Source organism: Haliaeetus albicilla, chromosome 29 (genome assembly GCF_947461875.1).
Source record: "Haliaeetus albicilla chromosome 29, bHalAlb1.1, whole genome shotgun sequence".
Lineage (NCBI taxonomy): Eukaryota > Metazoa > Chordata > Aves > Accipitriformes > Accipitridae > Haliaeetus > Haliaeetus albicilla.
Genome location: NC_091511.1, coordinates 5,855,791 through 5,879,588, shown reverse-complemented (window position 1 = coordinate 5,879,588; position 23,798 = coordinate 5,855,791). Strand labels below are relative to the sequence as shown.

General features: G+C 64.6%; 1 protein-coding gene across 1 annotated transcript; it reads right to left on the bottom strand.

The window, feature by feature from the left end:
* Nucleotides 1-1,853: 1,853 nt before the first annotated feature.
* Nucleotides 1,854-21,496, bottom strand: MMP14 (matrix metallopeptidase 14). Its single transcript, XM_069773810.1, is given in 11 exon segments — nucleotides 1,854-2,259; nucleotides 6,762-6,877; nucleotides 12,905-13,055; nucleotides 14,395-14,533; nucleotides 15,757-15,914; nucleotides 16,012-16,173; nucleotides 17,078-17,300; nucleotides 17,302-17,386; nucleotides 17,510-17,632; nucleotides 18,967-19,115; nucleotides 21,385-21,496. Coding segments are annotated over 11 exon segments (1,743 nt in total). The 5' UTR covers nucleotides 21,466-21,496; the 3' UTR covers nucleotides 1,854-1,903.
* Between the last annotated feature and the right edge of the window lie 2,302 nt (nucleotides 21,497-23,798).

The following is a 23,798-nucleotide window of genomic DNA, read 5'->3' as shown; positions in this document are numbered from 1 at the left end:
TCTTCTTAGTGCTCCCAGTAACCCCCAATGCCCTCCCAGTAACCCCTAATCCTCTCCCAGTGCTCCCAGTAACCCCCTTTTCCCCTCCCAGCGCTCCCAGTAACCCCCAAGACCCTCCCAGGAACCCCCTTTTCCCCTCCCAGTGTTCCCAGTAACCCCCAAGACCCTCCCAGTAGCCCCCTTTTCCCCTCCCAGTGCGCCCAGTAACCCCCAAGACCCTCCCAGTAACCCCCTTTTCCCCTCCCAGAGCTCCCAGTAACTCCCTTTTCCCCTCCCAGTGCTCCCAGTAACCCCCCAAGACCCTCCCAGTAACCCCCTTTTCCCCTCCCAGTGCTCCCAGTAACCCCCAAGACCCTCCCAGTAACCCCCTTTTCCCCTCCCAGCGCTCCCAGTAACCCCCAATGCCCTCCCAGTAACCCCTAATCCTCTCCCAGTGCTCCCAGTAACCCCCTTTTCCCCTCCCAGCGCTCCCAGTAACCCCCAAGACCCTCCCAGTAGCCCCCTTTTCCCCTCCCAGCGCTCCCAGTAACCCCCAAGACCCTCCCAGTAGCCCCCTTTTCCCCTCCCAGCGCTCCCAGTAACCCCCAAGACCCTCCCAGTAGCCCCCTTTTCCACTCCCAGTGCTCCCAGTAACCCCCAAGACCCTCCCAGTAGCCCCCTTTTCCACTCCCAGTGCTCCCAGTAACCCCCCCCAGTGGTTCCCCCCCCCCCGCCGCTCCTCGTACGAACCAGCAGGCGCCAGGGCCCCGCCCCCTCTCCTCGGGCGTTCCTTTATTAATTATTATTAATTAATTATTAATTATTAACCCCTCCCCCCCCGGGGGACCCAGGCGTCCGGGCGCCCCTCCCCCCCTCCCGGCCCGCAGGACGGAGGATCGGGCCCCCCCCGGGCCCCCCCCCCCCCCAAAAAACCCCAAATCGGTAAAAAAAAAAAAAAAAAAAAAAAGAGAGACCACACCCCCCCGTATGTACACCGGGCCCCGCCCCCTCGTTTGCATAGCCCCACCCCCGCCTGGCATCCTCTTTGCCTCAAAGCGGCCCCGCCCCAACCCCGCCCCACCGCCGGCCAATCGGGGGCCTCCGCTCCACGGATGGACCCCGCCCCCTTTCACGGGGATTGGCCCCGCCCCCACGGCCCTGCGGTAGGGGGAGGGTCACGGGGAGGGGGGCGGGGCCGACCCCTGACCTTTCCCAGCCAGGTCAAGGGTCGTGAGCCCTCCCCCCGAGAGGGGGCGGGGCTGAGGCGTTGCCCCGCCCAGAGCACCATGAAGAGGAGGGGGAGGAGGGGGGCGTGGCCAGGCCGAGCCCCACCCACGCCGAGCAGGGGCGGGGCCATGGGGAGAGGGGGGCGGGGACAGGGCCCCCCCAAAGGCTGCAAAGGGGGGGGGGGGGGGACTGTCGGGGAGGGGGCGTGGCCACGGCAGGGAGGAGCTGGGGGGTGTGGCCACAGCAGGGAGGGGTGAGGGGGCGTGGCCACCACTCCCCCAGGCTGGAGGGGGTGGCTGGGCTGGGGGTGGGTCCCCGGTAGGTGTGGCCTCCTGGCGGGAGGGGCTTCCACTGGGTGAGGCCTCCGGTGGGCGTGGTTTGGGTGGGGGCGTGGCCTCCGGGATGGGGGCGTGGCCTCCGGGGTACCAGCCGCCTCCCCCAGGCCTGAGGCCCGGAGCCCCCATTGGGGTCGTGAGGGGGATGCCCCACCCCGAGGGGGGCGTGGCCCCAGGGGCGTGACCCAGGGGCGTGGCCTCCCCCTGGGCACGCCCTTCCCCCCGGCATCTCGGCTTCGCATCTCCCCCCCCCTCCCCCAATCCCCCATCCCCCGGGGAGGTGGTGGTGTGTGGAATTCGCGGGAGGGTGGGGCTGGGGCGTGTCGGGGCGTGGGCGGCAGGGCGTGTCCCGGCGGGCGTGGCTAGACGCGGGGCAGGAGGGAGCGCTGGCAGCGCAGGAGGCGCTTGGGGGTCCCGCGGCGGCGGCAGAGGAGGGCGAGGGCCGCCAGCCCCCCCGCCGCCCCCAGCAGCGCCAGGGGGGCGGCCACCGCCCCCGCCCCCGCCCCCACCTCGATGACGATGACCTCGGTGTCCCCCCCGTCCCCCGGTTGGGGCGGGGCCGGCGAGGGCGGCGGGGGACCCCCGTCCCCGTCCGTGCCCCCCCCGCCGCCGCAGCCCAGCCAGTCCCGCAGCACCGATTTGGGGTACCCGGGGACCACCCGCAGCTGCTGGTTGTCGAATTTCCAGTAGCGGTTCCCCTTGTAGAAGTAGGTGAAGGCTGGGGGGGGGACGGGGGGGGACATCGGTTATTGGGGGGGACGGGGACGTCGGGGGGGACGGGGGAGATGGGGACATCGGGGGGACGTTGGTCATTGGGGGGATGGGGACATTGGGGGGGATGGGGGGGCGTTGGGGTGATGGGGACATTGGGGGGGACGTTGGGGTGATGGGGACATTGGGGGGGACATGGGGGGGCGTTGGGGTGATGGGGACATTGGGGGGACGTTGGTCATTGGGGGGACGGGGACACTGGGGGGGATGGGGGGGCGTTGGGGTGATGGGGACATTGGGGGGGACGTTGGGGTGATGGGGACATTGGGGGGGACATGGGGGGGCGTTGGGGTGATGGGGACATTGGGGTGATGGGGACATCGGGGGGACATTGGTTATTGGGGGGGACATGGGGGGGCGTTGGGGTGATGGGGACATTGGGGGGACATCGGTTATTGGGGGGGACGGGGACGTCGGGGGGATGGGGGAGATGGGGACATCGGGGGGACATTGGTCATTGGGGGGATGGGGACATTGGGGGGGATGGGGGGGCGTTGGGGTGATGGGGACATTGGGGGGGACATTGGGGTGATGGGGACATGGGGGGCGTCGGGGTGATGGGGACATTGGGGTGATGGGGACATCGGGGGGACATTGGTTATTGGGGGGGACGGGGACATTGGGGGGGACATGGGGGGGTGTTGGGGTGATGGGGGACATTGGGGGGGACATTGGGGTGATGGGGACATTGGGGGGACATCGGTTATTGGGGGGACGGGGACATTGGGGGGGACGTGGGGGGGCGTTGGGGTGATGGGGACATTGGGGGGACGTTGGTCATTGGGGGGGACGGGGACATTGGGGGGGATGTGGGGGGACATTGGGGTGATGGGGACATTGGGGGACATTGGTTATTGGGGGGATGGGGACATTGGGGGGGATGGGGGACATTGGGGGGACAGGGGAGATGGGGATATCGGGGGGACGTTGGTCATTGGGGGGATGGGGACATTGGGGGGGATGGGGGGGCGTTGGGGTGATGGGGACATTGGGGTGATGGGGACATCGGGGGGACATTGGTTATTGGGGGGACGGGGACATTGGGGGGGACGTGGGGGGGCGTTGGGGTGATGGGGACATTGGGGGGACATTGGTCATTGGGGGGATGGGGACATTGGGGGGGAATGTGGGGGGGCGTTGGGGTGATGGGGACATTGGGGGGACGTTGGTCATTGGGGGGACGGGGACATTGGGGGGGATGGGGGGGCGTTGGGGTGATGGGGACATTGGGGGGGACATGGGGGGCGTTGGGGTGATGGGGACATTGGGGTGATGGGGACATCGGGGGGACATTGGTTATTGGGGGGACGGGGACATTGGGGGGGACATGGGGGGGTGTTGGGGTGATGGGGGACATTGGGGGGGACATTGGGGTGATGGGGACATTGGGGGGACATCGGTTATTGGGGGGACAGGGACATCGGGGGGACATGGGGGATGTTGGGGGGACGGGGGAGATGGGGACATCGGGGGGGACGTTGGTTATTGGGGGGACGGGGACGTCGGGGGGGACATTGGGGTGATGGGGACATTGGGGGGGATGGGGGGCGTTGGGGTGATGGGGACATTGGGGGGGACATGGGGGTGATGGGGACATTGGGGGGACGTTGGTCATTGGGGGGACGGGGACATTGGGGACGTGGGGGGGACATTGGGGTGATGGGGACATTGGGGGGGATGGGGGGGCGTTGGGGTGATGGGGACATTGGGGGGACATTGGGGTGATGGGGACATTGGGGGGACGTTGGTCATTGGGGGGACGGGGACATTGGGGGGGACGTGGGGGGGCGTTGGGGTGATGGGGACATTGGGGGGACATTGGTTATTGGGGGGACGGGGACGTCGGGGGGATGGGGGAGATGGGGACATCGGGGGGACGTTGGTCATTGGGGGGATGGGGACATTGGGGGGGATGGGGGGGCGTTGGGGTGATGGGGACATTGGGGTGATGGGGACATCGGGGGGACATTGGTTATTGGGGGGGACATGGGGGGGCGTTGGGGTGATGGGGACATTGGGGGGACATCGGTTATTGGGGGGGACGGGGACGTCGGGGGGATAGGGGAGATGGGGACATCGGGGGGACGTTGGTTATTGGGGGGATGGGGACATTGGGGGGGATGGGGGGGCGTTGGGGTGATGGGGACATTGGGGTGATGGGGACATCGGGGGGACATTGGTTATTGGGGGGACGGGGACATTGGGGGGGACATGGGGGGGTGTTGGGGTGATGGGGGACATTGGGGGGGACATTGGGGTGATGGGGACATTGGGGGGACATCGGTTATTGGGGGGACGGGGACATCGGGGGGACATGGGGGATGTTGGGGGGACGGGGGAGATGGGGACATCGGGGGGACGTTGGTTATTGGGGGGGACGGGGACGTCGGGGGGGACATTGGGGTGATGGGGACATTGGGGGGGATGGGGGGCGTTGGGGTGATGGGGACATTGGGGGGGACATGGGGGTGATGGGGACATTGGGGGGACGTTGGTCATTGGGGGGACGGGGACATTGGGGGGGACGTGGGGGGGACATTGGGGTGATGGGGACATTGGGGGGGATGGGGGGGCGTTGGGGTGATGGGGACATTGGGGGGACATTGGGGTGATGGGGACATTGGGGGGACGTTGGTCATTGGGGGGACGGGGACATTGGGGGGGACGTGGGGGGGCGTTGGGGTGATGGGGACATTGGGGGGACATTGGTTATTGGGGGGACGGGGACGTCGGGGGGATGGGGGAGATGGGGACATCGGGGGGACGTTGGTCATTGGGGGGATGGGGACATTGGGGGGGATGGGGGGGCGTTGGGGTGATGGGGACATTGGGGTGATGGGGACATCGGGGGGACATTGGTTATTGGGGGGGACATGGGGGGGCGTTGGGGTGATGGGGACATTGGGGGGACATCGGTTATTGGGGGGGACGGGGACGTCGGGGGGATAGGGGAGATGGGGACATCGGGGGGACGTTGGTTATTGGGGGGATGGGGACATTGGGGGGGATGGGGGGGCGTTGGGGTGATGGGGACATTGGGGTGATGGGGACATCGGGGGGACATTGGTTATTGGGGGGACGGGGACATTGGGGGGGACATGGGGGGGTGTTGGGGTGATGGGGGACATTGGGGGGGACATTGGGGTGATGGGGACATTGGGGGGACATCGGTTATTGGGGGGACGGGGACATCGGGGGGACATGGGGGATGTTGGGGGGACGGGGGAGATGGGGACATCGGGGGGACGTTGGTTATTGGGGGGGACGGGGACGTCGGGGGGGACATTGGGGTGATGGGGACATTGGGGGGGATGGGGGGCGTTGGGGTGATGGGGACATTGGGGGGGACATGGGGGTGATGGGGACATTGGGGGGACGTTGGTCATTGGGGGGACGGGGACATTGGGGGGGACGTGGGGGGGACATTGGGGTGATGGGGACATTGGGGGGGATGGGGGGGCGTTGGGGTGATGGGGACATTGGGGGGACATTGGGGTGATGGGGACATTGGGGGGACGTTGGTCATTGGGGGGACGGGGACATTGGGGGGGATGTGGGGGGGCGTTGGGGTGATGGGGACATTGGGGGGACATTGGTTATTGGGGGGACGGGGACGTCGGGGGACATGGGGGATGTTGGGGGGACGGGGGACATGGGGACATTGGGGGGGTCATGGGGGTGATGGGGTGGAGGGGGACGTTGGGGTGATTTGGGGGGGACATTGGTCGTTGGGGACATGGGGACATCAAGGGGGACGTGGGGGGATGTTGGGGGGATGGGGGAGATGGGGACATCGGGGGGACGTTGGTCATTGGGGGGACGGGGACATGGGGGGGACATTGGGGTGATGGGGACATTGGGGGGACGTTGGTTATTGGGGGGACGGGGACGTCGGGGGGGACGGGGGAGATGGAGGTGGAGGGGGACGTTGGGGCGATTTGGGGGGGACGTTGGTCGTTGGGGACATGGGGACATTGGGGGGGACGTGGGGGGGCATTGGGGTGATGGGGACATGGGGGGGACATTGGTTATTGGGGGGGACAGGGACGTCGGGGGGAACAGGGGACATCGGGGGGACGTTGGGGTGACGGGAGATACGGGGACCCGGGGGCCATCGGGGATGGGGGGGGGGGACAGGGACGTCGAGGGGAAGGAGGACACTGGGATGTGGGGGGGGACATTGGGGTGGGGGGGGAGATGGGGGGTGTTTGAGGGGTGGGGGGACATGGGGACAGCGGGGGAAGGGTGACGCTGGGGACACGGGGGGGGGCACGGAGGGTCCGGGGGGGCGATGGGGGACATCGAGGTGAAGGGGGACATTGGGGGGGGGGGGAAGAGATACCAGTTAGGACCCCCCGCCCCCCCCCAGCCTCCCCCCCCGCCCCCTCAATGTCCCCACCCCCCCCACGTCCCCCGATGACCCCCCCGAGCCCCCGGCCCCCCCCTCACCGTCGTCGGGGCCCATGAAGGCGCCGCGGGGGGACTCGGGGATCCCCCCCCACACCTCGATGCCTTTGGGGTAGTCGGGGTCCACCGAGCGGCTGTCCTCGTTGAAGCGGTAGTACCTGGGGGGGGACGGGGGCGTCACCGCGGGCACGGGGACACCATCGTGGGCATGGGGACGTCATCGTGGGTATAGGGATGGCAATGGGGACACCATCGTGGGCATGGGGACGTCATCGTGGGCATGGGGACGTCGTTATGGACATGGGGACGTCATCGTGGGCACGGGGATGTCATTGTGGGCATGGGGACGTCGTTATGGACATGGGGACGTCACCGTGGGCACGGGGATGGCAATGGGGACACCATCGTGGGCATGGGGACGTCATCGTGGGCATGGGGACATGGTTGTGGGCATGGGGACGTCATCGTGGGTATAGGGATGGCAATGGGGACACCATCGTGGGCATGGGGACGTCATCGTGGGCATGGGGACATCGTTATGGACATGGGGACGTCATCGTGGGCACGGGGATGTCATTGTGGGCATGGGGACGTCGTTATGGACATGGGGACGTCACCGTGGGCACGGGGATGGCAATGGGGACACCATCGTGGGCATGGGGACATGGTTGTGGGCATGGGGACGTCATCGTGGGTATAGGGATGGCAATGGGGACACCATCGTGGGCATGGGGACGTCATCGTGGGCATGGGGACATCGTTATGGACATGGGGACGTCATCGTGGGCACGGGGATGTCATTGTGGGCATGGGGACGTCGTTATGGACATGGGGACGTCACCGTGGGCACGGGGATGGCAATGGGGACACCATCGTGGGCATGGGGACGTCATCGTGGGCATGGGGACATGGTTGTGGGCATGGGGACGTCATCGTGGGTATAGGGATGGCAATGGGGACACCATCGTGGGCATGGGGACGTCATCGTGGGCATGGGGACATCGTTATGGACATGGGGACGTCATCGTGGGCACGGGGATGTCATTGTGGGCATGGGGACGTCGTTATGGACATGGGGACGTCACCGTGGGCACGGGGATGGCAATGGGGACACCATCGTGGGCATGGGGACGTCATCGTGGGCATGGGGACATGGTTGTGGGCATGGGGACGTCATCGTGGGTATAGGGATGGCAATGGGGACACCATCGTGGGCATGGGGACGTCATCGTGGGCATGGGGACATCGTTATGGACATGGGGACGTCATCGTGGGCACGGGGATGTCATTGTGGGCATGGGGACGTCGTTATGGACATGGGGACGTCACCGTGGGCACGGGGATGGCAATGGGGACACCATCGTGGGCATGGGGACATGGTTGTGGGCATGGGGACGTCATCGTGGGTATAGGGATGGCAATGGGGACACCATCGTGGGCATGGGGACGTCATCGTGGGCATGGGGACATCGTTATGGACATGGGGACGTCATCGTGGGCACGGGGATGTCATTGTGGGCATGGGGACGTCGTTATGGACATGGGGACGTCACCGTGGGCACGGGGATGGCAATGGGGACACCATCGTGGGCATGGGGACGTCATCGTGGGCATGGGGACATGGTTGTGGGCATGGGGACGTCATCGTGGGTATAGGGATGGCAATGGGGACACCATCGTGGGCATGGGGACGTCATCGTGGGCATGGGGACATCGTTATGGACATGGGGACGTCATCGTGGGCACGGGGATGTCATTGTGGGCATGGGGACGTCGTTATGGACATGGGGACGTCACCGTGGGCACGGGGATGGCAATGGGGACACCATCGTGGGCATGGGGACGTCATCGTGGGCATGGGGACATGGTTGTGGGCATGGGGACGTCATCGTGGGTATAGGGATGGCAATGGGGACACCATCGTGGGCATGGGGACGTCATCGTGGGCATGGGGACATCGTTATGGACATGGGGACGTCATCGTGGGCACGGGGATGTCATTGTGGGCATGGGGACGTCGTTATGGACATGGGGACGTCACCGTGGGCACGGGGATGGCAATGGGGACACCATCGTGGGCATGGGGACGTCATCGTGGGCATGGGGACATGGTTGTGGGCATGGGGACGTCATCGTGGGTATAGGGATGGCAATGGGGACACCATCGTGGGCATGGGGACGTCATCGTGGGCATGGGGACATCGTTATGGACATGGGGACGTCATCGTGGGCACGGGGATGTCATTGTGGGCATGGGGACGTCGTTATGGACATGGGGACGTCACCGTGGGCACGGGGATGGCAATGGGGACACCATCGTGGGCATGGGGACGTCATCGTGGGCATGGGGACATGGTTGTGGGCATGGGGACGTCATCGTGGGTATAGGGATGGCAATGGGGACACCATCGTGGGCATGGGGACGTCATCGTGGGCATGGGGACATCGTTATGGACATGGGGACGTCATCGTGGGCACGGGGATGTCATTGTGGGCATGGGGACGTCGTTATGGACATGGGGACGTCACCGTGGGCACGGGGATGGCAATGGGGACACCATCGTGGGCATGGGGACGTCATCGTGGTCATGGGGACATGGTTGTGGGCATGGGGACGTCATCGTGGGCACAGGGATGGCAATGGGGACACCATCGTGGGCATGGGGATGTCATTGTGGGCATGGGGACGTCGTTATGGACATGGGGACGTCATCGTGGGCACAGGGATGGCAATGGGGACACCATCGTGGGCATGGGGATGTCATTGTGGGCATGGGGACATTGTTATGGACATGGGGACGTCATCGTGGGCACAGGGATGTCATTGTGGGCATGGGGACGTCGTTATGGACATGGGGACGTCATCGTGGGCACGGGGATGGCAATGGGGACACCATCGTGGGCATGGGGACATCGTTGTGGGCATGGGGACATCGTTATGGACATGGGGACGTCATCGTGGGCACAGGGATGGCAATGGGGACACCATCGTGGGCATGGGGATGTCATTGTGGGCATGGGGACATTGTTATGGACATGGGGACGTCATCATGGGCACAGGGATGTCATTGTGGGCATGGGGACATCATTGTGGGCATGGGGACATCATCGTGGGCACGGGGATGGCAATGGGGACACCATCGTGGGCATGGGGACATCGTTGTGGGCATGGGGACATCGTTATGGACATGGGGACGTCATCGTGGGCACGGGGATGTCATTGTGGGCATGGGGACGTCGTTATGCACATGGGGACGTCATCGTGGGCACAGGGATGGCAATGGGGACACCATCGTGGGCATGGGGACGTCATTGTGGGCATGGGGACGTCGTTATGGGCATGGGGACGTCATCGTGGGCACAGGGATGTCATTGTGGGCATGGGGACGTCGTTATGGACATGGGGACGTCATCGTGGGCACGGGGATGGCAATGGGGACACCATCGTGGGCATGGGGACATCGTTGTGGGCATGGGGACATCGTTATGGACATGGGGACGTCACCGTGGGCACAGGGATGGCAATGGGGACACCATCGTGGGCATGGGGACGTCATCGTGGGCATGGGGACATCGTTATGGACACGGGGACGTCACCGTGGGCACGGGGATGGTAATGGGGACACCATCGTGGGCATGGGGACATCGTTGTGGGCATGGGGACGTCATTGTGGGCATGGGGATGTCATTATGGGTACAGGGATGGCAATGGTGACACCATCATGGGCATGGGGACATAGTTGTGGGCATGGGGACATCGTTGTGGGCACGGGCATGGCAATGGGGACACCATCGTGGGCATGGGGACATAGTTGTGGGCATGGGGATGGCAATGGGGACACCATCGTGGGCATGGGGACATCGTTGTGGGCACGGGGATGGCAATGGGGACACCATCGTGGGTATGGGGACATCATCATGGGCATGGGGACATCGTTTTGGGCATGGGGAGGTCATCGTGGGCATGGAGATGGCAATGGGGACACCATCGTGGGCATGGGGACACCATCATGGGCATGGGGACGTCATTGTGGGCACGGGGATGGCAATGGTGACACCATCGTGGGCGTGGGGACATCGTCGTGGGGATGGAGATGTCCCCAGGGGCTTCGCGATGCCACCATGGGCACAGGGACGTCACCACGGACATAGGGATGAGGACATGGCCATGGGGACAGGGTTGGGGGGAGGGGAGGGGGATGAGGACAGGGACAGGGACAGGGAGGTGCCAAGGAGGTGCCAGGAGGTGCCAGAAGATGATGGGAGGTGGCAGGGAGGTGAAGAGAGGTGACAGAGGGGACAAGAAGATCCCAGAAGGTCCCCAAAGGTCTCAGAAAGTCCCACGAGGTGCCAGCAGGTGACAGAGAGGTGAGGAGAGTTCCGAGAGGTCCCCAAAGGTCCCAGAAGGTCCCCAAAAGTCCCAAGAGGTCCCAGGAGGTCCCCAAAGATCCCAGAAGATCCCAGGAGGTTCCTGGATGTGCCAAGAGGTGCCAGGAGGTGCCAGGGAGGTGACAGAGGTAACAAGAAGGTCCCAAAAAGTCCCAGAAGGTCCCCAAAAGTCCCAAGAGATCCCAAGATGTCCCAGAAGGTCCCCAAAGATCCCAGAAGATCCCAGGAGATTCCTGGATGTGCCAAGAGGTGCCAGAGAGAAGAGAGGTGACAGGGGTGACAAGAAGGTCCCAGGAGGTCCCAGAAGGTCCCAAAAAGTCCCAAGAGGTCCCAGGAGGTCCCAGAAGGTCCCCAAAGATCCCAGGAGGTTCCTGGATGTGCCAAGAGGTGCCAGAAGGTGAGAGGAGGTGACAGAGGTGACAAGAAGGTCCCAGGAGGTCCCAGAAAGTCCCAAGAGATCCCAAGATGTCCAAGGAGGTCCCAGGAGGTTCCCAAAGCTCCCAGAAGATCCCAGGAGGTTCCTGGATGTGCCAGGAGGTGCCAAGAGAGGTGAGAGGAGGTGACAGAGGTGACAGAGGTGACAAGAAGGTCCCAGGAGGTCCCAGAAAGTCCCAAGAGGTCCCAGGAGGTCCCAGAAGGTTCCCAAAGATCCCAGGAGGTTCCTGGATGTGCCAAGAGGTGCCAGAAGGTGAGAGGAGGTGACAGAGGTGACAAGAAGGTCCCAGGAGGTCCCAGAAAGTCCCAAGAGGTCCCAGGAGGTCCCAGAAGGTTCCCAAAGATCCCAGGAGGTTCCTGGATGTGCCAGGAGGTGCCAAGAGAGGTGAGAGGAGGTGACAGAGGTGACAGAGGTGACAAGAAGGTCCCAGGAGGTCCCAGAAAGTCCCAAGAGATCCCAAGATGTCCAAGGAGGTCCCAGGAGGTTCCCAAAGCTCCCAGAAGATCCCAGGAGGTTCCTGGATGTGCCAGGAGGTGCCAAGAGAGGTGAGAGGAGGTGACAGAGGTGACAAGAAGGTCCCAGGAGGTCCCAGAAAGTCCCAAGAGGTCCCAGGAGGTCCCAGAAAGTCCCAAGAGGTCCCAGGAGGTCCCAGAAGGTTCCCAAAGATCCCAGGAGGTTCCTGGATGTGCCAAGAGGTGCCAGAAGGTGAGAGGAGGTGACAGAGGTGACAAGAAGGTCCCAGGAGGTCCCAGAAAGTCCCAAGAGGTCCCAGGAGGTCCCAGAAGGTTCCCAAAGATCCCAGGAGGTTCCTGGATGTGCCAGGAGGTGCCAAGAGAGGTGAGAGGAGGTGACAGAGGTGACAGAGGTGACAAGAAGATCCCAGGAGGTCCCAGAAAGTCCCAAGAGATCCCAAGATGTCCAAGGAGGTCCCAGGAGGTTCCCAAAGCTCCCAGAAGATCCCAGGAGGTTCCTGGATGTGCCAGGAGGTGCCAAGAGAGGTGAGAGGAGGTGACAGAGGTGACAAGAAGGTCCCAGGAGGTCCCAGAAGGTCCCAAAAAGTCCCAAGAGGTCCCAGGAGGTCCCAGAAGGTCCCCAAAGATCCCAGGAGGTTCCTGGATGTGCCAAGAGGTGCCAGAAGGTGAGAGGAGGTGACAGAGGTGACAAGAAGGTCCCAGGAGGTCCCAGAAAGTCCCAAGAGGTCCCAGGAGGTCCCAGAAGGTTCCCAAAGATCCCAGGAGGTTCCTGGATGTGCCAGGAGGTGCCAAGAGAGGTGAGAGGAGGTGACAGGGGTGACAAGAAGGTCCCCGGAGGTGCCCGGAGGTCCGCGGAGGCTCCAGGAGGTGCCAGGCACGCCACCCACTTGTTTCCGCGGAAGAAGTAGGTCTTGCCGCTGGGCAGCCAGAGCAGAGCGGCGTCCAGCCGGTCGGTGGGGACCCCCCGGCCCAGGTCCCGCAGCGCCCGGGGGTACCCCGGCTCCAGCACCGCCTCGTCGAACACCCAGTGCTTGTCCCCTGCGCCGGGGGGGACGCCGTCACCGCCGCCGTCACCGCCGCCGTCACCGCCGCGGGGGACGTCCCGGCCCTCGGATCGCCCACCGCGCCGCGGCCCCGCGCGCGTCCTCGGCCCCGGAAGGCGTCCCCGTCTCCAGCCCCGCGTCCTTGTCCCCGTCCCCTGTCCACATCTCCGGCCCCGTGTCCCCATCTCCACCTTCGTGTCCCCAGCCCCGTGGCCCAATCCCTGTGTCCCCATCTCCGTCCCCGTCCCACCTTCCTGTCCCCGTCCCACGTCCCCATCTCCAGCCCCATGTCCCCATCCTTGTGTCCCCATCTCCGTCCCCATCCCATCCCCATGTCCCCATCCCATGTCCCCATCTCCAGCCCCATGTCCCCATCCTTGTGTCCCCATCTCCGTCCCCATCCCATCCCCATGTCCCCATCCCATGTCCCCATCTCCAGCCCCACGTCCCCATCTCCAGCCCCACGTCCCCATCCCTGTGTCCCCATCCCCACCTTCATGTCCCCATCTCCAGCCCCATGTCCCCATCCCCATGTCCCCAATTCCATCCCCATGTCCCCATCCTTGTGTCCCCATCTCCACCCCCATGTCCCCATCCCCACCTTCATGTCCCCATCTCCAGCCCCATGTCCCCGTCCCCACGTCCCCAATTCCATCCCCATGTCCCCATCCCATGTCCCCATCTCCAGCCCCACATCCCCATCTCCACCTTCATGTCCCCATGTCTATCCCCATGTCCCCATCTCCATCCCCATGTCCCCATCCTCATGTCCCCATCCCTGTGTCCCCATTTCCAGCCCCATGTCCCCATCATTGTGTCCCCATCTCCATCCCCATCCCATCCCCATGTCCCCATCCTTGTGTTCCCACCTCCGTCCCCATCTCCACCTTCATGTCCCCATCCCGTGGCCCCATCTCCAGCCCCATGTCCCCATCCCCACCTTCATGTCCTCATCTCTATCCCCATGTCCCCATCTCCGTCCCCATGTCCCCATCCTTGTGGCCCCATCCCCATGGCCCCATCCCCATGGCCCCATCTCCATCCCCATGTCCCCATCCCTGTGTCCCCATTTCCACCTTCATGTCCCGATTTCCATCCCCATGTCCCCATCCCCACCTTCATGTCCCCATCTCCAGCCCCATGTCCCCATCATTGTGTCCCCATCTCCATCCCCATCCCATCCCCATGTCCCCATCCTTGTGTTCCCACCTCCGTCCCCATCCCCACCTTCACGTCCCCATCTCCACCTTCATGTCCCCATCCCATGTCCCCATCCCCACCTCCACGTCCCCATCCCCGCGTCCCCACGCCCGTGTCCCCTCCCCGCCCCGTACCTTTGAAGAAGACGAACTTGCCGTCCTTCCTCTCGTAGGCGGTGTTGATGTTGGCGGGCAGTCCCACCCAGAAGTGCCCGATGGGCAGCGGGTACCCGTCCATCACCCGACGGTCCCGCACGCGCCAGAACCACCGCTCCTGCGCCGGAGACGCCCGCGTCACCTCGGCGCCTCCTCTCCCGCCGCGGCGGAGGTGGCCGCCGCCGCCGCCACCGCGGTGACATCTCCGCCACCGGCCCAAGCCCCCACGTCCCCGTGCCTATGTCCTCGTCCCCATCCTTATTGCCCCACCTCCATCCCCATGTCCCTGTTCCCATGTCCCCATCCCCACGTTCCCACCTCCATCCCCACATCCTCACCTCCATCCTCACGTCCCTGTCCCCACGTCCCTGTCCGCATGTCTCCACCTCCATCCCCACGTCCCTGTCCCCATGTCCCTGTCCCCACGTCCCCACCTCCATCCCCATGACCCCATCCCCATGTCCCCACCTCCATCCTCACGTCCCCACCTCCATCCCACCTCCATCCTCATGTCCCTGTCCCCACATCACCATCCCCATGTCCCCATCTCCAGCCCCATGTCCACTTCCCCACCTTCATGTCCCCATCTCCAGCCCCATGTCCCCGTCCCCACGTGCCCACCTCCATCCCCACGTCCCCACATCCATCCTCACGTCCCCATGTCCCCATCCCCATGTCCCCATCCCCACGTCCCGGTCTCCACGTCTCCACCTCCATCCTCACATCCCTGTCCCCAAGTCCCCATCCCCATGTCCCCATCCCCACGTCCCCACCTCCATCCCCTCGTCCCCACCTCCATCCCCTCATCCCCATCCCCATGTCCCCATCCCCACATCCCCACCTCCATCCCCACCTCCCTGTTTCCATGTCCCTGTCCCCATGTCCCCATCTCCAGCCCCATGTCCCCATCCTTGTGTCCCCATCTCCAGCCCCACTTCCCCATCCTTGTGTCCCCATCTCCATCCCCACGTCCCCGTCCCCACGTCCCCACCTCCATCCCCATGTCCCTGTCCCCATGTCCCCATCCTCACGTCCCCACTTCCATCCCCACGTCTCTGTCCCCACGTCCCCACCTTCATCCCCATGTTCCCACCTCCATCCCCACATCTCCACCTCCATCCTCACATCCCTGTCCCCAAGTCCCCATCCCCACCTCCATCCCCACGTCCCCACCTCCATCCCCACGTCCCCTCCTCCATCCCCTCGTCCCCACCTCCATCCCCACATCCCCTCCTCCATCCCCACATCCCCACCTCCGTCCCCACGTCCCCGTCCCCACGACCCCATCCCCACGTCCCCACCCCCATCCCCCCATCCCCCGTCCCCATCCCCGCGCCCCACCTTGAAGACGAACATCTCCCCGCGCAACATGGCGATGGTGTCAAAGTTCCCGTCGCAGATTCGGGGACCGTAGGGGGGTCCGGGGGGCCGGTCGGGGCTTCGGGGCCGGGGGGTGGTACGGGGTCCGGCGGGCGGCCAACTGGGACCTGTCCCTGTCCCTGTGGGGACACCGTCAGCACCGGGGTGGCTGGGGGGGGACAACGACGCGGGGTTGGGGGGCGTGCAGGGAGGATTTGGGGAGGGGGAGGGCCAAACCGTAGAGCTGCTGGATGCCACGGCGGTCATCGTCGGGGAGGACGAAGGCTTCGGTGTCCATCCATTGGTAGAAGGGGGCCATGATGGCCGACGGGTCGCTGGAGTGCTCCAGCCCCAGCGCGTGGCCCAGCTCGTGCACGGCCACCAAGAAGAGGTCGTTCCCTGGAGAGGGGGGAGAAAAGGGTTGGGGTGGGGTGGGGGGGGGTCAATGGGGGGGGTCGGGGGGGTTGGGGTGAGGGTGGACATGATGGGAATGAGGAGAAGCTGGTATCCCCAAGGTGATCGCGACTGGGACAAAGTTGGCTCTAAATTGGGTCGAGGACACCCCTCCAGGTCTTACTGGGCCAAGGGGGGGCCCTAAATTGCGTGGAGGGGATGTCAATGGCCCTCACTGGGCCCAGTAGGGGTCAAACTGGGACGAGGACAAATCCTTGGACCTCACGGAACCATGGAAGACCCTAAATTGGGGCGAGGACACCCCCATGGCCATCGCTGGGTCATGGAAGACCCTATACTGGGACGAGGACAACCCATGGCCATCACTGGGTCACGGAAGACCCTGTACTGGGATGAGGACACCCCCATGGCCATCGCTGGGTCACAGAAGACCCTATACTGGGACGAGGACGCCCCCATGGCCCTCACTGGGTCACAGACGACCCTATACTGGGACGAGGACACCCCCATGGCCATTGTTGGGTCATGAAGGACCCCATACTGGGACAGGGACACCTCCTTGGACCTCATGGACCCAAGAAGGACCCTAAATTGGACAAGGACACCCCCATGGCCATCGCTGGGTCACGGAAGACCCTATACTGGGATGAGGACGCCCCCATGGCCATCGTTGGGTCACAAAGGACCCCATACTGGGACAGGGACACGTCCTTGCACCTCCCAGAGCCGAGAAGGACCCTAAACTGGGACGAGGACATCCGCGCCTCCCCGACTGGTCGAGACTTTGCCCCGTGACCTGGCCAAGGCCACCTCCAGCTCGCCCCGTCTGCTCCGAGGACGATCCCCGTTCAGGTCGAGGCCACCCCTCGCGCCCCCCCCCCCAACTCACCACTGAGGTCATCGTTGCGGGCGGTCCAGGGCTCAGCACCATCGAAGTGGGTGTCTCCACCAATGTGGGGGCCGGGGAAGTAGGCGTGGGCTAGGAAGCCACCTTCCCCGTCGAATGGGGTGCTGTCCCCGTGGAAGCCCTCGGCGAAGAAGATCATGATGTCCGCCTGGGGTGCCCGGCCCTGCCGCACGTCCCCGTAGGGCACCTCCCGGAATCGCAACGGGGGTGGCGGCCGCCCAAACGCTGAAAGCCCGACGGATGGCCCCGAACGTCCCAGCCTCCCCCACCTTGGGGGTGTAGTTCTGGATGCTGGAGGAGAAGAAAGCCCCGCCCCATCCCCGCAGAGCCGTCAGGGCCGCCGCCGCCACGGTCTCACCCGAAGGACGTTCTCCCGGTGTCCCCCCCACCCACCCGCGTCCACCGCGCCCTTACCAGAAGGTGATCTCTTGGTGTTCCCACTTCAAGCCCTGGATGGCGTAGCGCCGGCGCCGCACGTTGGCCTTGATTTCCGCCCCGAATTTGTCAGGGACGCCGCAGCGGGGGCGACGCATGGCCCTGTGGGATTGGCGGGGGAGAGGTGTCCATCAGGGTCAATGGGGGTGTGTCCCCCCTCGAAGGGCCTTGGCGGCGGTCGGAGGACCTACACGCCAACGACCAATGATGTTTGGACCCGCGACCCGACATGAGCTATTGCTAACAGCGGCTGGAGGACCTACGACCCAACTGCCATCATCGATGGTGACTGGAGGACCTACAACTCAACTGCCATCATCGATGGCACCTGGAGGACCTACAACCCAACTACGACCCAACTGCCATCATCAATGGTGGCTGGAGGACCTATGACCTAACTACAACCCAACTGCCATCATCGATGGCACCTGGAGGACCTACAACCCAACTACGACCCAACTGCCACCATCAATTGTGGCTGGAGGACCTATGACCCAACTGCCATCATCGATGATGGCTGAAGGACCTACAACCCAACTGCCATCATTGACGATGGCTGGAGGACCTATGACCCAACTACGACCCAACTGCCGTCATCAATGGTGGCTGGAGGACCTATGACCCAACTGCCATCATCGATGGCACCTGGAGGACCTACGACCCAACTGCCGTTGACAGCAGATGGAGGACCTACGACCCAACTGCCATCATCGACGGTGACTGGAGGACCTACAACCCAACTATGACCCAACTGCCATCATTGACAGCGACTGGAGGACCTACAACCCAACTGCTGTCATCAATGGTGGCTGGAGGACCTACGACCCAACTGCCATCATCAATGGCGGATGGAGGACCTACGACCCAACTGCCATTGACAGTGGATGGAGGACCTACGACCCAACCGCCGTCATCGATGGCGACTGGAGGACCCTACGACCCAACTATGACCCAACCGCCGTCATCGACGGCGACTGGAGGACCCTACGACCCAACTACGACCCAACTACGACCCAACCGCCGTCATCGACGGCGACTGGAGGACCCTACGACCCAACTACGACCCAACTACGACCCAACTACGACCCAACTGCCGTCATCGACGGCGACTGGAGGACCCTACGACCCAACTACGACCCAACCGCCGTCATCGACGGCGACTGGAGGACCCTACGACCCAACTACGACCCAACCGCCGTCATCGACGGCGACTGGAGGACCCTACGACCCAACTACGACCCAACTACGACCCAACCGCCGTCATCGATGCCGACTGGAGGACCCACAACCCGACCGCCGCCGCCGCTCGGCGGACCGACAACCCCCCAACCGACAACCCCCCCGTGACCCACAACCCAATCCTTGCCCCAACCGTCACCGAGGCGGCCGGGGGCGACCGACGACCCCCCCCCCCGCCCCGACACCAGGCCCCCCACCTGAGGGTCTCGGCGTCGACGATGCCGGTGACGGTGAGGCCGTAGAAGCGCTGCATGGCGGCCAGGGCGGCCGAGAGGGACTGGGGCGAGCGTTGCGTGTGGGTCCGCAGGTCGCCGGGGGGCAGGTAGCCATATTGCTGCAGCCACGCCTGGGCGGGGTTGGGGGGGGGCGGGAAAAAAAGCCGGTAGCATCCCCCCCCCCCCCCCAAAAAAAAAAAAAATCCTCCCCCGCGTCCAAATTAGCACCTGGCAATTACCGGCCCCCGCGGGGCTATTCTGGGCCAGCGTCCGTCTGTCCTGTGGTCACACCCCCCCCCCCCCCCGTTTCCACACCCCCACCTCCCCGCCGTCCGTCTGTCCGTCCGTGTCCCGTGATTTCTGGCGGGAGGGGTTTTCCCCGCCCCGGGTCCCGTGTTTTTGTGTGTCCCCCCCCCGCCTCCCCCGTCCTTCGTTTGGGTCCCTCGTGAGCTTGGGGGGGGAATTATTTAATTTTTTTTGGGGGGGGGGAAGGCGTTTTGGCAGAATTCCCCCTTCCCAGTCCATCCCAGTACGTCCCAGTCCTATTTTTTGGATGGAAAATTGGATTTTGGGGGGGGGGGGAAGGACGGCCGGAGGGATTTGATGGAGGGGTTGGCGGTGGGACAGACGGACGGACGGCGAGGTGGACACGCGGATGAGACGGACGGACGGACGGACACCTCCCCCCCCCCTCTTTCCCCACGCCGCGCCGTGGTTTTAATTTTTTTTTTTTTTTTGGGGGGGGGGAATATGGAAAAAAAGCGGAAGTTCTGGAAGAAGGTGGGGGGGGGGAGGAATGGGAAAATAAAGCGGGGGGGGGGGGGGATGTTAAAAAAAGGCCGAAAGAGGCAAAAAAGGGGAGGAAGAGGAAGGAGCGAGGGGGGAAACGTGGCCGGGGAGGAGCGGGGGGGCGAGGGGGGGGGGAGCGGGAACAAAGGAATGGGAAAGTTGGCAGCGGAGGAGTGTGGGAGGGGAGCGGGAAAAAAAAAAATACCAGCCCCGGATGCCTGGGTGCCCTTTGGGGGGGGGACACCCCCCAAAAAAACCCCCTTGAGTCGCCATGGAAGGGGGTGTCGTGTCCCCCCCGACAGATATTTGGGTGCCGGTGGAGGGGATCCCCCCCCCAACAACTCTGGATGGGTCCTAATGGAGGGGACACCCCCCCCCCAAGACTTTTGGGTGCCCCCCCCCAAGTCTTTTGGGTCCCCCCCAAGACTTTTGGGTGCCCCCAAGTCTTTTGGGTGCCCCCCCCAAGACTGTTGGGTGCCCCCAAGTCTTTTGGGTGCCCCCCCCCAAGTCTTTTGGGTCCCCCCCAAGACTTTTGGGTGCCCCCAAGTCTTTTGGGTGCCCCCCCCCAAGACTGTTGGGTGCCCCCAAGTCTTTTGGGTGCCCCCCCCAGGACTTTTGGGTGCCCCCCCAAGACGTTTGGGTGCTCCCCAAGTCTTTTGGGTGCCCCCCAAGACTGTTGGGTGCCCCCAAGACTTTTGGGTGCCCCCCCCAAGACTTTTGAGTCCCCCCCAAGTCTTTTGGGTCCCTCCAAGACTCTTGGGTGCCCCCCCAAGATTTTTGGGTGCCCCCCCAAGACGTTTGGGTCCCCCCCCAAGACATTTGGGTCCCCCCAAGACTGTTGGGTGCCCCCCAAGACTGTTGGGTGCCCCCCCAAGACTTTTGGGTGCCCCCCCAAGATTTTTGGGTCCCTCCAAGACTCTTGGGTGCCCCCCCAAGATTTTTGGGTGCCCCCCCAAGACTTTTGAGTCCCCCCCAAAACTTTTGGGTGCCCCCCCCCCAAGTCTTACGAGTCCCCCCAAGTCTTTGGGGTCGCTCCAAGAGTTTTGGGTCCCCCCCCCAAATCTTTTGGATCCCCCTCCAAGACTGTTGGGTGCCCCCAAGATTTTGGGTGCCCCCCCAAGACTGTTGTGCCCCCCCAAGCCTTTTGGGTGCCCCCCCCCCGACTTTCTGTTCCTCCCCCCAAGCCTTTCGGGGAGCGAGGACCCCCCCAAATACCCTGGATGGAGGAGGGGGGGGGACACGACACCCCCCAAATTCCCTTGGCTCCCCACAGAGGGGACCCCCAGACACCTGGGGACCCCCATGGAGGGGGTGTCCCCCCCCTCCTTCCCCCCCCCCCAATTTTTTTCCCGCACCCTGGGTCCGTCCGGATGCCTGGGTCCCCATGGAGGGGGGGGGGGGGACGATCGCTGATTTTAGGATGGAAATTTGGGGGGGGGGGGGGGGCAGCACCCCAAACTCTTGGGTGCCCCAAGGATTTTTTTTTTTGGGGGGGGGGGACATGCTTGAGGTTCCCTAATTGGGGGGGGGGGGCAAGGCGGGTGCTTGGGTCGCTATTAAAAAAAAATAAAATAAAAGGGGGGGGGGTGGGGGGTGCGGGGGGGGTCTCACCTCGGCGCTGAAGCGGTTTTGGGGGGCGGCGGGGGGGGGCAGGACCCCCAGGAGAAGCCCCAGCAGAAGGGCCGGGGCCATGGTCGGGGCTGGTCTGGGCTGGGGCCGGGCGGTGGCGGGGGAAGGGACCGGGGGGGCGGGGGGGGGGCGGATCTATTTTTTTTTTTTTTTTTTAATTTTTTTTTTTTTTTTTTTTTTTTTGGAAGGGGGGAGCCTAATTTTGCAAGGGGAGGGGGGGGAAATGGAGAGGAGGAATCCACCAGGGGGCGTTTGGGGGGGGGGTGTCCCCCCCCCCAAAAGGAGGGGGGGGGGTGGGGGGAGGGGCAGGATGTGCCCCCCCCCCACCCCCCCCCCAAAGTCAGCGTCTTCCCGCTGAGTCAGCGTCCCAGGCGGTTGGGATGATGCTCTGACGTCATCGGCCGGGGGGGACACCCCCCCCCCAAAAAAAACCCCAATAAAACAAAAAAAAAACAACAAAAAAACCAACAAAAAACCCCCAAACCCCACGTTGTCCTCAAGGGACCCCCGGGGGGGTCCCACGCCATCCCCTTGCCCCATGGGGGGACTTGGGGGGGGGCTATGGGGTATTTGGGGGGGTCCCTAGGGGGTAGTTGGGGTCCCTATAGGGCACTTGGGGGGTCCCTATGGGGTAGTTGGGGTCCCTGGGGGCACTTGGGGGTCCCCAGGGGAGATTTTGGGGTCCCTAGGGGGGATTTGGGGTCCTAGGGGGTACTTGGGGGGTCCCTATGGGGCAGTTAGGGGTCCCGGGGGGGGTATTTGGGGTCCCTATGGGGCAGTTAGGGGTCCCTATGGGGTATTTGGGGTCCCTGGGGGGGCACTTGGGGGTCCCCAGGGGGGGATTTGGGGTCCCTATGGGGCACTTGGGGGGTCCCTATGGGGTAGTTGGGGTCCCCAGGGGGGATTTGGGGGTCCCTATGGGGCAGTTAGGGGTCCCAGGGGGGGGTATTTGGGGTCCCTATGGGGTATTTGGGGTCCCTATGGGGTACTTGGGGGGTCTCTATAGGGCAATTAGGGGTCCCGGGGGGGTATTTGGGGTCCCTGGGGGGCAATTAGGGGGTCCCTGTGGGGTATGTGGGGTCCCTGGGGGGCACTTGGGGGTCCCCCAGGGGGGGATTTGGGGTCTCTATGGGGCACTTGGGGGGTCCCTATGGGGTAGTTGGGGTCCCCAGGGGGATTTGGGGGTCCCTATGGGGCAGTTAGGGGTCCCAGGGGGGGTATTTGGGGTCCCTATGGGGCAGTTAGGGGTCCTAGGGGGGATATTTGGGGTCCCTATGGGGTATTTGGGGGTCCCTGGGGGGGCACTTGGGGGTCCCCAGGGGGGATTTGGGGTCTCTATGGGGCACTTGGGGGGTCCCTATGGGGCACTTGGGGGGTCCCTATGGGGTAGTTGGGGGGTCCTTGTGGGGGCATTTGGGGGTCCCTATGGGGATTTGGGGTCCCTATGGGGCAATTAGGGGGTCCCTGTGGGGTATGTGGGGTCCCTGGGGGGCACTTGGGGTCCCCAGGGGGGGATTTGGGGTCTCTATGGGGCACTTGGGGGGTCCCTATGGGGCAGTTAGGGGTCCCAGGGGGGATATTTGGGGTCCCTATGGGGTATTTGGGGACCCTAGGGGGTACTTGGGGGGTCCCTATGGGGCAATTAGGGGGTCCCCGGGGGTATTTGGGGTCCCCGGGGGTATTTGGGGTCCCCGGGGCATCTGTGGGTCCCTGAGCACTTCTGGGGCGTTCAGACCGTCCAGCCCCCTTTGGGGCGGGGCCTGCGTTGCCCCGCCCTTCCAACAGACCACGCCCCCTATCCGACAAGCCCCTCCCCTTCTTTCTCCGTGTCGGGACGCCTTAAAGGGAAACAACCCCCGACGCCGTTGCCCTTTTAAGAGGGCGGGGAGGGGGCGGGTCGTGAAATGGCCCCGCCCCTTCTCGTTTGGGGGTGACGTGGGGGGGCGGAGCCGGGGGGCGGGGCTTGGCTGCGGGGAGACGCGCGGACGCGGGCACCGCCGGATCCGTCCCGCAGGTGGCGCTGGGATGGACTGGGATGGACTGGGATGGACTGGGATGACTGGGGGGGGACTGGGGGGGACTGGGAGGGACTGGGGGGGGCTGGGGGGGGACTGGGGGGAACTGAGGGGGGACTGGGGGGGAACTGGGGGGGACTGGGATGGACTGGGATGGACTGGAGGGGGACTGGGGGGGACTGGGGGGAACTGGACGGGGACTGGGATGGACGGGGGGGACTGGGGGGGACTGGGATGGACTGGAGGGGGACTGGGGGCAGACTGGGGGGGTGACTGGGGGGAACTGGACGGGGACTGGGATGGACTGGGGGGGACTGGGGGGGGACTGGGATGGACTGGGATGGACTGGAGGGGGACTGACGGGGACTGGGGGGGGACTGG